The sequence below is a fragment of the Cajanus cajan genome, chromosome 5 (genome assembly GCF_000230855.2).
Source record: "Cajanus cajan strain Asha chromosome 5, NIPB_CcT2T_4, whole genome shotgun sequence".
Classification (NCBI taxonomy): Eukaryota; Viridiplantae; Streptophyta; class Magnoliopsida; order Fabales; family Fabaceae; genus Cajanus; species Cajanus cajan.
This window is the reverse complement of record NC_138521.1, coordinates 1,308,423-1,325,322: the sequence shown is the minus strand read 5'-3', so window position 1 is coordinate 1,325,322 and position 16,900 is coordinate 1,308,423. Positions and strand designations below refer to the sequence as shown.

General features: G+C 30.6%; 2 protein-coding genes across 3 annotated transcripts; both read right to left on the bottom strand.

Moving 5' to 3' along the window:
• Nucleotides 1–812: 812 nt before the first annotated feature.
• GOS11 (golgi snare 11) lies at nucleotides 813–5,534 on the bottom strand. Its single transcript, XM_020348410.3, has 5 exons — nucleotides 5,297–5,534; nucleotides 2,993–3,232; nucleotides 2,375–2,542; nucleotides 1,356–1,469; nucleotides 813–1,104 (listed from the first exon to the last, which is right to left on the bottom strand). The coding sequence occupies exons 1-5, from the start codon at nucleotides 5,333–5,335 to the stop codon at nucleotides 991–993; spliced, it is 675 nt and encodes a 224-aa protein (XP_020203999.1). The 5' UTR covers nucleotides 5,336–5,534; the 3' UTR covers nucleotides 813–990.
• Nucleotides 5,535–9,969: 4,435 nt separating this feature from the next.
• Nucleotides 9,970–14,829, bottom strand: LOC109789459 (aquaporin NIP6-1). Of its 2 annotated transcripts, none has more exons than XM_083074695.1 (7): nucleotides 14,707–14,829; nucleotides 14,298–14,639; nucleotides 13,944–14,213; nucleotides 13,408–13,632; nucleotides 12,955–13,149; nucleotides 11,210–11,271; nucleotides 9,970–10,527 (listed from the first exon to the last, which is right to left on the bottom strand). In XM_083074695.1, exons 3-7 carry the CDS (start codon nucleotides 14,172–14,174, stop codon nucleotides 10,329–10,331), a joined length of 912 nt encoding a protein of 303 aa, XP_082930821.1. In that variant the 5' UTR covers nucleotides 14,175–14,213; nucleotides 14,298–14,639; nucleotides 14,707–14,829; the 3' UTR covers nucleotides 9,970–10,328. The 2 variants fall into 2 exon arrangements, with proteins under 2 accessions (XP_082930821.1, XP_020204007.1); XM_020348418.3 differs by having other exon boundaries at nucleotides 14,298–14,389; nucleotides 14,496–14,782.
• Nucleotides 14,830–16,900: the final 2,071 nt, after the last annotated feature.

Sequence of the window (16,900 nt, the reverse complement as noted above, 5' to 3'; positions counted from 1 at the left end):
ATGATACAAAATTTGATCTTTTTAAATATTTGTCTTATATATAAAAAAATTTAATTTAGAGAGAAGATTCTACTTAAAAAATGAACCTATTTAGATCTTGAATTTCTCTTATCTCTTCCTTCTTTGCTAGAGGAGAACTGAGTTAAGAAGAGGACAAATTCTGCCACGACAATATTCACAAGGATTTTCCGTTCCTTCCATACCACTAATATTAATTCTGGGAAAATAATCGTATTTTTTCCCCAAAAGAATAAATAAGTAAACTAAATATTCATAATATATATATATATATATATAACTTTTATTATTTATTATAATGTTCAATAACTTTTAATTAAATAATTATTTTTTAAAATATACTGCTAAATTGAAAATTCTTTTCCTATATCATATATACAAAATTTTATATTAATGCAAAATAATTTAATATTTTATTCATGTAGATCAAAATTAATGTAATATATATTTTAAAATATAAATAATTTTATTATCTTCTAATTATTATTTAATTTTAACAAAATTTGACATACACATATAAAATAATATGAAGATATTATTCAACAGTTGAATCGATAAAATTCACTTTTAATATAAAATAAAAGTCATATTAACTATAATTTTAATTATAATTTTAATTTATTGATAGTGTAAAATTTATATATGGTTGTTAATTGATCTCTTTAAAAACCATCTCAACAAACTGATATAAAAAAATATATATATTCAAAACAAATGCACCAAACACACTTTAATTTTTTTTATATTCTCTCCACTCACTACAAGCTATGATCTATGAAATAGAAAGCAAGAAATGAACACTAGGTAATTTCTGATCTTTTACTCAGCATTGCTTTTTGATACATGGTTAAACAATGGAATAAAAAATAGACTACTACCAGAAAAACGCGTTTCATCATGGCAGCTACTAAGCTCAATAGACAAGGAACATACAAAGTTTACACAAAAGGAGCAATCAAAAAAGCAACATCCTCACTTGGATAGCCAGTAGATGAAAATAAGAAATGTGCATACGGCTGCAACTAGGGAAAGTATAATGGTATCCATTGACTTTTTCCTCTTTATTGCAGAAAGTATGTTATTTACCTGCAACATTATTAAACAGTGGTGCATTAAACAGCAGAATTTCAAACAATATCCATGCAGACTACACAAAAACTTCAGAACCAAAAGGGGGTCTCAACATTCTCATGAAATATGAAATTCGTCATCATGTTTATGTATAAATTAACATCAGTATTCAATGCCCCTTTTTTTACTCCTTATTCAATCTCAATGTAAATGGCAAACAGGAAAAATGAATAAAACACCAAAATCCATGATGATAAGTATCATACCGTCGGGAGCCGACTGCTCACGTTACCAAGCTTTGAATTGATGCCACCAAATGTTGAACGTTGGAAGACAAGTGCTCCTAGTGTTGCTTGTGCTTGTGAAATAACAGTGTCCATCTGCAGCACAGGAATACGTAGAACAAATTAAAATAGGGCTAGTCAAATTGGACATCAGATAGAATTTTAAAGAAAAATAAAATACTTCTTGGAAAGTAGTTCTTTATAGCAGTTGTGTCCCAAGCATATGCTTTTGTTACAATATTTTAGTATTGAATATTGATCTATCCAAACAAATTTCCCATGCATCAAAGATTACTAGAAAATTTCCATGCATACATTACAAAGGCATTTTTAAATATGTGAAATTTAGATATATAAATTGAAAGAAAAATATCACCATTGTCAATTAGTGGTGAAACCATGAGTCTTAGAGGAGAAATGAAGTATAATAGGAAATATCATCACAGTAAGGATTTTATTTTATTATATAGGAATAAATTAATGAGATAAACTATTGAAATTGAGGAATTATGAAAATAAATTGTATGAATCAATTATTAATTTGATACGATGTTCAAATTCAAATTTTTGAACTCAAAATTTAAAAACATGAAAAGTTTTGGCATTAATAACCAGATAAATGAGGACTAACTAAATTTAAGCAATAATATTTGAGAAGAAAAAAAATCAGAAATGCTTGATGTTGGAAAAGTCATGTTGCTCTTCAAGACAGGGTAGACTAGCGAGGATTCTAATTTAATATATAAGGGTTGATTATGAATTTTTTTCTAGAGCCTAACAGGCTAATGCAAAATCTGTTATGCTAACACATGACTTGTAAGTTAAAAAGGCTCTAACCCAGCAAAAGAAAAATTAGACTATACAAATCACATGCATTGTCGTCAAAATAAAATAAAATGTTCATATATAATAGTATAATATTCCACTGGAAATATCTGGATTAAAAAGAAAGAAAACAGCACTTTATATCAGAAAAACAAAATAAGTTTTGTATCACTGACATGTCCTGTATTTCGGCTGATAGATGCACGCTCTTTTAGGAGTGCATGCTGTTCAGAGTCTACACCCTGTTCCAAATCTAATCTTGTCCGATCAAATTCTTTAAAATCCTCTAGCAGTGAAGCATGTTCTTGCTTAGCTATAAGACTTGAGCGAAGCCGATAAAACTCCTGCAATTCAATTACATCAAAGCTTAGAGCAAAAAGTTTAAAGGTTTGAAGAAATAAAGTAATTAGTAAAAACAACAAATAAAACATTGCAAAGCAAGGACAAAGGTAACTTCATGTCAAAGATTCAAAAACACATATCATTCAATCACAAAGTACAGGCAGTCTGGCAAGATATAATGCTGATGACAGTTACCAGCAGATTGTCACATCTCATGGCTGTCAAAGATTATACACAAAAACTTATAGATTAATTTGGGAAAACTTCCTACAATATTTACTTGATTACTTCCCAGTAATGGAAGTGAAGAAGTTGATCATATTTGTTCAAAAATACTTCAGAATAAACCATTGGTATCAGGGTATACGATACCTATATCCCTATTTGCACGAAGAAACCAATTCAAAACAATGAAAGCACCATAATCGGCATAGCCTCAGACTATAGAATACCTGGGTAAGATCTTGAAGAATTTCTTGATGTCTAGTCAAAGTATGAGAAACCATTTCTGAACCACCAGATGATACCCAAGCTTGCATCTGTGAGTTTACATGTTGGAGTTGTTTTATTAATCGCTCGATCCAAGATTCTAGATCACTCCCTGCAGTGTCAGCTTTTGTAGAAACATTAGCTGAAACCAATTTACGATAAGAATTCATCTGCTCATCCAACTGAGCTTCAAGTTTTCTTGCCTGCAAAAGATCGAGGGGAAATTTCTGCTATCAATCATTTGCTTAAGAAAACAAAAGTATGTATAATCTAGGTAACCACAAAAGAAGACAAGAACAACTTGAATGAGTGCACCTTCAAGACACAAAAATATCAAATTCCACATTTTATTATGATTATTATCAATCATCGTCATTACTATGATGATCATGTTATTATGATTAAGGAATGAAAACCATGTCATTAACAGGTTGAAGAACACTTGCACAGGAATCAAAACAGTTCAACTTATTGCCCACACTTGCATGATGGGAGAACTTAATGTCCCAAAAGGTTAATTTATATATTCTTATACAATATACATGAAGCAATCTTGAATATATAAACAACTAACACAACTAAAATTCCATAATATTATGTAGAGATATATCATTCATATAACACTACTTTTTTCTCTCAATGTTACATCAACCATCTTATCTCTCATTTGTCTCTCTTCTCTTCCCATCTCTCACTTTGTTGTACATAATTTGTACAAATACAATTCCCTATTACATAAGCTTTCCATCAGGACTCTAGCAATTACACTCGCTGTAAAAAAACCTGGGAGGTTTTCTGTCTGTATTGTAAGTTTTGACAAAATTAACATTCTATCCCATTCCCTGTCTGTATGGACAGAGAAAAGGCATCAACAAACATATCTAAAAAACTAATAATTTTAACCATCAGTACATATAAACCATCGGTGGAAATTGTTACAACTTAACTACTAAGAATTGTTATTAAAATCCTACGATTCACAATTTGAATCATACAACTGGATGCGATTCAGTTAGCTATCTATTCGTATCATAAGATGAATCTCAAGTGACTTAGAATCTTACAATATATGAATGAATCAATGCAATTTTATATAATTGATATGAATCACACGATTCAATAATTTATTTTCTTTTCCCAATTCTTTTGAAATAAATTGTGAAGTGCAAGTTTGGTTTATCGTTGAAAATCAACAAAACCAAATTGAACGGAAATGACAAGAATTCTTGCTTCTTAATTCAGTGCATATAAATTACTGTTTGCATTGATACAAAAGGGTTCCCAAACACACCCAAAGTCATATAAGCTTAAATTGTTAAGTGAAAAGGAATTGAAAGAGCACTTCTGAAATTATCCTATTTGATTATTCCACTACTTTCAATGCATGCACTCTAATTGGTTGTTTCATTTCTCCATTTCCATTCTTCGGAAATGGAGGCTTCAGAAACTCGGATACAGCTAATATCTGTTTTATGAGACTTCTAGTTAAGTTGTTTTTATCTATTACATTGAACACTATATGTTATCTATACCATATATTTAGTTATTTTTCAGTCTTTGAATTTTACAATTCAAAAATTGGCTTGGATATTCACGATTTGAATCTCGATTTGAGTGCCTGATTGGTTTAGCATTGGAGTAAAGTTAGATAGAATTCATTTTGAAAAGCCTGAGATAGTAAAGCAAATAAAATCATTGGGCTCCTTTGTTGTAAAAGCACAAAACAATATCCTACATAATCTATGATCACCTGGTTATCACAGCATTTGTTACTAGTTACAACAACCCCAATTACCTTCAGACGATCTTTGTCTAACCGAAATTCACTCTCTGTGGAGTGAGGATGTAGATCACAATGCAACAAATCAGATGTGTTCCTAACCTATCAAGCGAACCTAAATCTAGAAACAACATTCACATCTGAAGCATTTCAAACATTCATAATTCGATCGATAAACAATTCAAAAACTAAAACATCTCCATAGAAAAAAAAAAGAAAAAAAAAGAAGGGTTTCCCACTCCCGAAAACCTGTAACTCAATAAATCAAACCATTTTCAAAGCACAGATATCAAAAGGGCCGAATCCCATCCCCGATCCCACGAATTCCCTGTCACCGACAAAACGAAGAAAGCCTAAAATGGAAAATTTCGAAACTTTGGCGAGCTGGGCACTCGAATTATGCATGCCCATATCAATTTTATCATTTGCAACCAAATCAGAAGCATAATCTAGCAAAAAAAACATGAAAAGGGGAAAATTTTGGAACCTGTTTGCGAAGGGCATCCCAGGAACTCGGCACCTCCATGGTTCAGAAACAAAACAAAGATCAAAAATCGAAACTTGATTTTATTATTTGATGTTTAGAAGGTTGTTTGGCGATCAAGACAGGTCGTCTGCACCCACGGAACAGACGACTTGACAATTGCTTTCTTCCTTTTTTTCTCTTCCAATGATTTTTTTCTTTTTTATCGTGTTTTTTCTACCAATAGGGATATAATTATATAAATTAGCTTGCTTTCTTTCTAATCCAGAACTTTAGGATAGATCTGAATCCTTCCTTTCCTTTCTTAGATGAGACGTGTGTTACTGTTGAGCAATGTTTATGCCTTTAATGGGGTCAAAAACAAATTAAAGAATCATTAACAAACCCATAATTTACATCATAAGTTGGTCCAAAAAAATCCATAATTAAATATTTACATCTATATATAAATAATTACAGATCTATTATATATATTTTTTGTATAATTATGTTAACGAATTTAAATTTAATACCGTCAACAAATTATTCAAACTTTAGTCTACTAAATCAATTTTAGTGAGAAAAATATTTTAGGATAATGATATGCACACAAAAATTTATACAATATATATATTTTTATATGTTTCTCCCCATTATATAGTTTTAGACTTCTTTGGAAAAGCATATAAAAAGTAATGATTTTTTTTAATATAAATCGACAAATTATATACTTACATTTTATTTATTAATAATGTAGAGATAAATAAAAAATATATATGCAAATTATTGTATAAATATTATTTCCAATATTTATATTAGTTTATTTTGTATAAACATTTTAAAAAAAAATATTTAACTTGTATATAACTTAAATATATGCATAAAATTAATTATTGTATATTTTGACAGAAATAATGAAAATATTTTAAATTATATTTTATAATTATTGATTTTTATTAAAAAAATGTTTTATCACAGAGGAAAGGATCAAATGACATTTATTTGTTCATAAAAATCTATAATATATATATATATATATATATATAAAGAAAATAGGTTTTGCAATAATTATTTTCTTTCAAAACTTTCCTCCAACATATTTTGATATGCAATTTTTTTAAATTAAAATTAAATTATTTTAATTTATTATTTATCATTCAACCACTATTATATATGTTAACCTTTTGCAACTTTAATTTATTAAAATGTAACAATATTTTTTTTTATATATTTCAATATATATATATATATATATATGATTTCAAAAATGTAAATAAAATTTCTTATATGTAAATTATTATGGATTTATATTACAAAATACTATATTTACTATTTTTTAACATATAAGTTATTATAGATTCATATAACAAATTAATATATTTACTATATTGGATATTATTTTTAAAAAATGTAAAATGAACCATTTTTGTCCCGTTGCTTTCTCAACTTCTCGCTAGTATATAAAAGTTAACCTTTTGCAATTTTAATTTATTAAAATATAACAATATTTTTTATATATTTTTTAAAATATATATACATAGACATAATCTATGATTGGATAATAATTTATAATAATTTTACTCTATTAAACTATTTTCTCTTTATTTAAATATAATGGTGATTTACCTATTATTTATTTTAAATATAATTAATTAATTTTCCATATACGTTATATATAAATTGATTCTAATGTTATTAATATGAATTAGTTAGATTTTAAGTATAAATTTAAATGCATTTAGTAAAAAATTATATAAGTAAACATCAATTATTATTTAATGAGATGAATACTACATAAAAATGTGATCTATATGTTACACTTTCAAGAACATAAATATATATAAAAAAACACACTATAAAAATATATGTTCACATCAATATGTTCAAATTTAATTTAATTTTTTTATTGTTTAAGTTATATTTTTTAAAATAATAATATTTTTAATTATTTTTAATAGGAAGTCTTTATAAATATAAATATAAATAATTGTCTTTAGTAAGAGCATTTTTACTATCTATTATTTAATAAGAGTGTTTTTAAGATTTATTTTAATTTTTATCACCTTTAATATATTTTATATTTATTTTAAATTAAATATAAATATTTTTAAAAATAGAATATCAACATTCGGTATTAATTCCACATGTTTTTAAAATAGAACATTGTTGGTGAAATCTGATTCTTTAAATGCGATAACCTTACTTCAAAAAGGTTGTGAATCGTATCACTTTTGGTACAACATATTTTATCTTTCGGTATTGCAAGTGGTAACGTGCTGGTGTCATATATTAATTAGTTCAAGAATTTTTAATAATATTATGTCATTTTTTACTTTGTTTGTAAATGTTGATGTAGCTTCTGTTTTTACCTTTTTGAGTTTAATTGATTTTGTTGGAGTTTTAGCCACAAATTTACCAAAAAAAAATCCACATGTTTTTGTTCACTTTCGATTAATAATTATTAATCAATTAGGATTGCACTGGACTGTGCATGCCGGGCTTGTGTGTTTGGGTCAGATCATTTGGGCTTTTACTTCCTCCTCTTTTTTCTGTTGTTGGTAATTGGGTTTCAAACATATTGTTCATAAAAGAAGGGTGGCCGGTGATAAACACACCTCCACTCTCATATAAACACACCCCCTTTTTAAAAAAAAATATATAAAATGTCTAAATTACCCTTTAAAAAAAATGAAATTCTTAAATTTACACCTCCCTTCCCCCACCCTCCTTCCCCGCACCCCACATTTCACACCCCTCTTCTTCCCAAAGCCTCTTTCCGCTCAATGTTATTAAGCAATATACTTTTACAGTCATTCTGAATAGAAAAAAAGGACTAGTCCCACCATAATCAGCATAAGAAAGGTTCTTTTACAGTCATAGCATTTCGAAAAGTACTTTTACAGTCATTAGCATTCCGGAAAGTACTTTTCGGAATAGAAATTATTGTTCATATAATTCCGGAAAGAACTTTCCGTAATAGTAACTTTAATATTATGGAATATACTTTCCGGAATTATATAACAAAATATTTCCGGAAAATACTTTCCGGAATAAGAATTTAATATTATGGAAAGTATTTTCCGGAACATTTTTATATAATTCCGGAAAGAACTTTTCGTAACAGTAAGAAGAAGAAGAAGAGGAGTGCCAGAAAGAGAAAGAAGAGGGGTGCGCAATGTCGGCAAGTGATTTTGTATGAGAAAGACTCTTACTTGTTCTATGAAAAGAAAGATTAGTACAAAAATAACTTTTAAAATCGGGGTTTTAAAATCAGTCATAAGGTAGCCATTTTAAAAGTGACGCGGTGGCCTGTACTGCAACAGAACGGCCCCAGAACGGCCCTTGCTGCAAGCAGAACGGCCTGTACTGCTTGCAGAACGGGCCGTACTGATTAAAGAACGTGACGTACTGCTTGCACGGCCCGTTTTGCTGCAGAACGGCCAGCACTGAAAACAGAACGGGCCGTATTGCAAGCAGTACGGGCCGTTCTGCTTGCAGTACGGCCCGTTCTGCTTGCGGGGAAGGGAGTGCGAGGAAGGGGGTGCGAGGAAGGAGGGGTGTAAATTTAGGAATTTTTTTTTTTTTTAAGGGTAATTTAGACATTTTATATATATTTTTTTTTAAAAGGGGGTGTGCTTATAGGAGAGTGGAGGTGTGTTTATCATGAGCCAAGAAGGATTGGTAAATGGAACAAGCGATTTATGGTCATATCCGAATCCCTTATAGATAACTAATTAAAGAACTTGTATCAAGAGAAAGGATTAAAAGATGACTAGTAAACCAAATCTCATTTATAGGTATAGTGTTTACTGGGTTTCACTTCAGTTCCAAGTTTAAAAAGATTTTTGCAACTACTCCTCAAGCTAAAAAAATCAGTTTATGAATGATTGAACCACAAAGAATATAAAGTAAAGAAATAACAAGGTAGAACATAGATTAATGAGTTAAAAGTAAATACATAAAGTTCAATCAACCCCAATAAAATGGAATTCAACTACTCATACATGAGAAGCACCAAAGTTGGTAGAGAAATCAAGAATATAGAAGATAGAGCCATATGAAAGGTTACACGTTCCCTTTATCCTTTTTGTATTGTTCTCATCAAGTGACGTGATACTAAAAACTTGTTTTTATACAACTGATTCTTAATTGGTTCAATCCAATTAGAAAACGTTATATATTGAACTTTAAAATTGATAGAATAAGTTAAAATTGGTCAAACCAGTAAAAAATAGCCAAACTGATTTCAATCGATCTATTTTTTTTTTTTTCAAATTTAATTTAAAATATTTTAAAAAAAATTATATTCAATAAAAATTTATAAATTAAAATACTTTATTTTTAATTCTTATAAATATAATTTAACAATTTATGTTAATTTATAATTTTAATATTTTATTTTTATATTAATTTAATACTTTTTATTCAATATTTAAACTATTTTAGCGGACATTGTTATATTTTATTAAAAATTAAATTTAAATATTTTATTATATAATTTAGAAATTTATTTATACAATAAATATTAAGAATCTATAAATAATATTTTACTTTAATATTTAATGTTATAAAATTATAAAATTATATTTATTTAATATTATCTTCATATTGATAATAATAATAATAATTTCATTAATATTGATTTAAGTATAATTAAATTATAAAACTTTAGATTAGTGTCTAGATCGATTCGATATTGAATACATTAGTTGTTGCTACTTTTATTTTTCTACTGATTTAATATCTTTAAAATATATTTATTAATATGACGACGTACAACAGCAACAGATGCATGTACAAAACAGCAGCACTAGCTGATTTTGTCCTTGGATATTTTAAAGTACACAATCGATGCATCTGAACGTACGCAAATATATAATCTAATATACGTACGAACGTGCATGCAGCAAACAGTGCTCATCTTTGGTTGCTTCCCACAATATTCATATTCATATATATCATCATGCATGCATACATGGCTGACTCTGAGTTGGTTTTGTGATGTGCATTGCATGATGAGATGGTGAATTTGGGGAAGCATATATATATATGAGCATCACCTTCTGAAGCTGCCAGCAGGAGCAGAAGGTGGCTTTGTATCTTCTTGAGGGAGCTTGACCACAGTGTAGGCACCTGCCCCACATAGAGTTCCAAGTATGGGAGCAAGGAGATAGAGCCATATACCCTTGTAGTTGTTTGCAGCAATTGCTGGACCCAGTGTTCTAACAGGGTTCATTGAACTTCCAGTTGCTGGCCTTTAGTTAGTACGTGTACACCATATATATCATTATCAATATATAATAATCAAGGTCACTTTGGCAACAATGCTAAATATATATATCAACCAATATTCCTATTTTTTGTGACAACAACACTTGTTTCCTTTTCACACTATTCCATTCCTTCTTATCTCTACTTACCTTCGGCTTCGCTAATCCAATTCAAAGGGGACCATTTTAAAAAACAACTATTATGTTTGATTCTCTTCTTGATATTTTGTTTTGAAATTAAATTGTTTTTCAAAATAATTTCACACTACTCAATAAACAATTTTTGTTCAAAACTAAAAAACGGTTTTTCGCAAAGGAAAATCATGATACACAACACAACTTAAAATACAAACTCCCTTCTTGGCATATTCTATTTTGGTTCAACCAAACCAAAACACACTTTTTCAGAGGATTGAATTATGGCAACTTGTACTAATTGCTAAAGCGTTCCCCAGCCCATTGGGGTGACGAAAATACACTTTCTCAAAAGATTGAATTATGCCAAGAATAATTCGAATTCGATCTCATAAACAACTAGTATTGTTCAATGACGTCGTATATATATAAGTATTGATGTTGGTACTAGTGACTCGTGTTTGTTGTAATGTTTTAATTTATTAGTATATTTGAATAATAAGTTGGGACATATGTATATATATATATATACCCGGCTATGAGTATGTTGAGCATGACAGTGGCTCCCACTGCAATTCCCGCGAGCTCTCCCACCTGCACCATATATGATATACCACGCCATATTAAATTAATCACAATGTCATCGATCGTATCTATTATCAATAACTAATATATATGTTACATGTATTAATTACACCTAGTGATGTTACAAATTCCTTTTGTTGTTAATTAACTTGCAGAGCTAGACACATAGTTATCTCACTGCAAAATGTAAGTGTTAATGTTTTAATGGTTGCAACTTGCAAATGAACAAAATCTGCTGAGATTTGTTTTCCATTAATAACTCTCGTTACTACCAACTAGCAAGTAGCAATCATAGGCTTTTTGGATTTGTGTACGTCCTCCTCTTTCCAGGGTTAACACTATCTGGTTGTAGCAAAGACAATAGAAGAGAACCAATTTCTGGTTCAACTATATATGGAAGAGGAAACTTATTTATTTATTGTGTCATGTCAGTAAGAACAGGAAATTAAATATTTTATTTTGCCCCTTCTCATCCCATGTGCACTAATTGCAATAAATAAACTTATTTACCACTTGTTTTCATTAGTTTACGGGGTAAAATGATATATTTAAATTTTAAAGGTTTTAATTAACTTAATAGCTAAAGTTGTTTTGCAACTCTAATTTGAGACTTTTAGGAGAAAAAAAATGTGATTGAGAACGTCAACCCACTAAAAATAATCAATAATTCATCGGCAGAAATTAATTAATTATTGACAAAGTTAATAAATATTATATATTAATATCATAAATTAAATATATTTTTAGTTCTTGAATTTTTTCCAATTTCTTGTTTTTAGTCTTGAACAAATTTTATTTGGTTTTAATTTCTAAAAGTTTTCTTCAAAAGCAAAACAATTTTATGTTAGGAACCAAGATATCAGCCAGAGAAAAAAGTATAAGGACTAAGAGTGAAAAATAATAGAAGTTTAGGAACTAAAATTAGTATAAAAAAATTCAAAGACTAAAAATTGAAATTGACAAAAGTTCAAAAATTAAAAACATTTAATAAAAAATACTAAATTGACCTTGTAATAGGAGTTAAATTAATATAGATAAAATTTTAAATTTAAACTTTATTATTATCATCTTCATTTGCAACAAGAGTTGAATTAATATGCATAAAGTTTTAAATTTGAATCTTATTATTGTCATCCTACTTCTTATTGGTAATTTTTTTAATAAAAAGAAGTTACAAAAACATAAGAGACACTTTATAGTCCTAAACAACTAGTTTTTCTGTAAATAGGTGAACTAATGATTTTTGGAAGGAATCCAGCATTTACGTGAATAATTCATAATGAAATATATTAACGCCAATTTCTATTTTATTTTGAAGAAATGTAAATACAGTGAATAAGTTTTGATTGAACGAAACTTGCAGGGTACGTATGAGTGACCAACGTCCTTCTCGTTTTTCTTGATATCATGACCTACGTCCTTTTAAAATTGAAAACATGCATGAGAAAAATAAAACTTATCATCTAATCTGACAGATGCATCCTAATATTAAATGCAGAAAAGCATATAAAAACCAAGAACTAGACAAAAACGTTCTTTAGAGTTTATATCACTGGTCCCCCTAACATAAAAGTTGTTTCACGTAATTAATTAGGGTTTGTCGTCGATCGAACACAAAACATCGTTTTCATATAGTTCAAACTGATTCGGCTTACTTATCAGACTAAGTGGTTAATAGAATAAGATACTCACAGCTCTTGTGTCGGTGGCCACTGCAGTGACAACGAACATAAGAATAAAGCTGACAATGAACTCTGTGGCGAATGCTTGGCCATATCCTACCGAAGGGACCGTCACTCCACCGCTCATGAACGGATGAAAAACCACTTTCAGAGCAAATGCAGCACTTATTGATGCCAAAACTTGTGTACCAATATACACCGGCACCTGCCATTCATTCAAAAAAAATAAACTAATTAAGCACCAAAAATAATTAAATACAAAACTTAGGTTCTTTTAATCAAAATTACAACTTCATATGCTGTATTTTATTCAAATACAACACCAAAATGATAATACGAAATCAATCTCAGTATCAAAAAGTTTACAATAAGTCACACACCTGCGCAATATACTGAGTTAATTAGATATAAAAACTATATATGTTAGTGTACTCTTGTTTTAAATATAAAGCTTTTTGATTACATTTTTCCACGGGAAGTGCTTTAATGCAGCGAATGAAATGGTGACAGCGGGGTTTAGATGAGCCCCAGAGATGTGTCCGGTGGAAAATATTATGATCATGACGGCAAGTCCATTAGCGGCAGCACAACCAATCAGAGTCTCTGAGCCATGTGTCTTTTGGTTCACAATAGCAGTGCCTATTGCTGCAAACATGAGAATGAACGTGCCAATAAACTCAGCTCCAACCTGCAGGTTTTGGAAGCAACCCAACAACGTTAACACATCAAGGTAAAAAGGGTCTTCATAGTTTACCGATTACCAAACACAAAAACTGGTCTTTTGATTCATCATTGTGCTAGAAAACCCCACTTAACTTGGGTGCAATTTTGATATGTTTATATGGTTGAAAATCTCATATTAACTAGTGAAATGATAAAAATAGGATATATAAATAGAGTTAATTTTATAAGATTAAGTAAGAACCAAAATCAGATTCTTAAAACGGTAGGAGAGTTAAGACTAAGATTTAGTGTAGTATTATTATTATGTTTATGTACCTTTTTTGCTAGAGGGATATGAGGGGCTGGTAAAGAGCAAGAGACTCTAGGCATGGCTCCATCTTCTAAGGTCCATTCTTCAACACTGAAACATTTGCAACTTTTGAGGAAGGATGATTTCCTAACAACACCATTAGTTTTGTCAAACTTGAGGCCACCAAAAAGAGGAGCACCAGGAGTCCCTGGTGTTGCAGGAGTGGAAGGTACTGATGGTACTTCCTCGCTATCCATTATTAATTCCTCTCTCGAAGTAGCAAGTAACTATGTACCCTGAAAACAATTAGGGTAGATAGATAAGAATAAGACAAGAAAAAAAAAAACCAAAGCTGAAGAGAAGGAGGGAGAGAAAGATACCCTCGAGATTGATGCTAAAATTGTTTTATCTTTGGATTGGGGTGAGAATGGCAACACGGAGGTATACTTGTTATATAGTAGGTTGTAGTTGACTAGCGAATCCAAATGGAAAGAAAAGGGAAAAGACATGAGTGGTTGAAACTGATGGTATACAAAAGAAAAGAGCATAGTATGGTAGGCGTTGTTGAATGCAGGCACCTTGAATATGGGACTTGGGAAAGAGGCCCTAAACGTCAGACATCAATCATGGGTTTTCCTTGTGTACCATTCAATGTGCCTTCTCTTGTTTTTCCATTTCCCATTCCCATTTCTTCGATCGTGGCCATCCTTTTTTCTCTGTGCCTGTCAGGAATTATTAATCATCAAGGATGAAATGATACTATGAGCAATCTATATATCTTGTCAGAACCTTATTAGCATGTAGCAATGCAATTACTGATTAATCGCGTGACTTTCTGCATATTGCATGGTTGGTAGACACTGTTGATGTTGAGAATTGAATAGTGTGGCTTGTAATATAAACACATTTATGTGTGCACTTTTGCTTTTAGACCTCTATCAAGAGTTTACTTTTCTGAGATATACCGATGATTGGCTATTGGAAATCTCCATGTATCGAAATTGTTATTAAAAACAGGAGAGAGAGGAAACAAATTAAAATTAAGCTAATAAAATGAAAACACCTAACTTGTTTTCTTAATATGGCATTATCAAATTATAAATTAAACATCTTCCAAAAAGTGCGAACAAAGTTGACACATGATTTGAACGAATCTTCTTTCTAATAGTGTTCAGAAAAGGTAAATTGAATAAAACTGTAAATAAATTGGTTCTGACTCAAACCGAATCGATCTGCAAAAAAGGTTTCATATGAATTATAATTTCTACCGAACTGATTTTGTTTCACGTGAAGCGGGAATGATATGATTAAAATAAAATATATAAATAAGTGGATAATCTTTATTTTATAAGTTGATTTTATAAAATTTATTTAACTTTGTTAAGTTTAATGTATTTTATAGGTGTAATTATTACTTTCTTTCTTTTTGAGACATACTTTTACTGATGTTGGTGGCTGTGTCAGGGATCAGACTGCTGTATCTCCTTTTCTGTCTTATCTTGTACTCTCTAAGCACATATATATATATGAATGTTTTGGAGCTAAGTGTATAACACACACTTTAGCTTTTCTCTCATATTCCGTCAGTTTTCTCAACTTGGTATCATAGCGGGTTCGACCCGCTCTGCCTGTCATCGTCCACCGCCGCTGTCCGCGTCTCCGGCCGCCGCTCATCGTCTCCGGCCGCCGTCCGCCGCCGGCCATTTTCCGGCCATTTACCTTTGATGCTAATTCCTTTGTTATTCAGGAACGTGGCACGGGTCGGTTGATTGGAGGAGGACATGAATCTAGAGGACTCTACTATTTTGAAACTAGCCCCTCTGTCTCTTGTTTTGCATCTTCGACTCCTAAACTTTTGCATGATCGTTTGGGTCATCCTCACCTGACAAAATTAAAGAAAATGGTTCCTAGCCTTAACAAACTTCAAGCCTTAGAGTGTGAGTCTTGTCAACTAGGGAAACATGTTAGGTCTTCATTTCCAAAAAGAACTGAAACAAGATGTAACTCTGCTTTTTCCATCATTCATTCAGATATTTGGGGTCCAAGCCGTGTCACATCTTTTGGGTTCAGATATTTTGTCACATTTATTGATGAATACTCTCGATGTACTTGGATTTATTTAATGAAAGATCGATCTGAACTTCTGTCCATTTTCATGTCTTTTTGCAATGAAATTAAGAATCAATTTGGGAAAATAATAAAAGTCCTTAGGAGTGATAATGCTAAAGAATATTTTTCTTCAGATCTTACATCCTTTCTAACTACATATGGTATTTTACATCAATCTACTTGTCCTCATACACCACAACAAAATGGTATAGCAGAAAGAAAAAACAGACATTTAGTTGAAACTGCTCGTACCTTATTACTTAGTACCAATGTTCCCGTCCATCATTGGGGTGATGCAATTCTTACGGCTTGTTTTCTAATAAATAGAATGCCATCCTCCTCTCTTGATAATAAAATTCCTTATTCAATTCTTTTTCCAAATGAACCTCTATTTCACGTTTCTCCTCGTGTTTTTGGTTGTGTCTGTTTTGTCCATGATTTATCTCCAGGTTTGGACAAGCTCTCTGCTAGAGCCATTAAGTGTGTTTTTCTGGGTTACTCTCGACTTCAAAAAGGTTATCGTTGTTATTCTCCAGACACCAGACGATACTACATGTCTGCTGATGTCACCTTCTTCGAAGACACTTCGTTCTTTTCATCTTCCATGCAAGTTTTAGATTCTATTCAACAAGTATTACCTGTTCCATTTCTTGAGTCAGTGTTGACCCAGTCTCCTGAAACTACCAATCAAAACATAGATCCAAATCCTTCTCCAACTATCAACCCACCTGAACCATCTTCACCACCCCTCATCACTTACCAACGAAGAATACAAAGGGACAATTCAACACATCATGGAGAGCCATCTGTTTCATGTTCTTCACCATCAACTGCACCTACCACGATTCCCAATGATGAAGATTCTAGTTGGCCA

Coding starts and splice junctions, on each gene's coding strand:
- LOC109789459 (XM_083074695.1), bottom strand. CDS start 14,174: ATGGATAGCGAGGAAGTACCATCAGTACCTTCCACTCCTGCAACACCA. Junction 11,272..12,954: donor TGGCCACCGACACAAGAGCT/GTGAGTATCTTA, acceptor TATATGGTGCAG/GTGGGAGAGCTCGCGGGAAT. Junction 10,528..11,209: donor CTCAACATACTCATAGCCGG/GTATATATATAT, acceptor TACTAACTAAAG/GCCAGCAACTGGAAGTTCAA.
- GOS11 (XM_020348410.3), bottom strand. CDS start 5,335: ATGGAGGTGCCGAGTTCCTGGGATGCCCTTCGCAAACAG. Junction 3,233..5,296: donor GGGATGCCCTTCGCAAACAG/GTTCCAAAATTT, acceptor GATCTTTTGCAG/GCAAGAAAACTTGAAGCTCA. Junction 1,470..2,374: donor TCAGCCGAAATACAGGACAT/GTCAGTGATACA, acceptor CCTGTGCTGCAG/ATGGACACTGTTATTTCACA.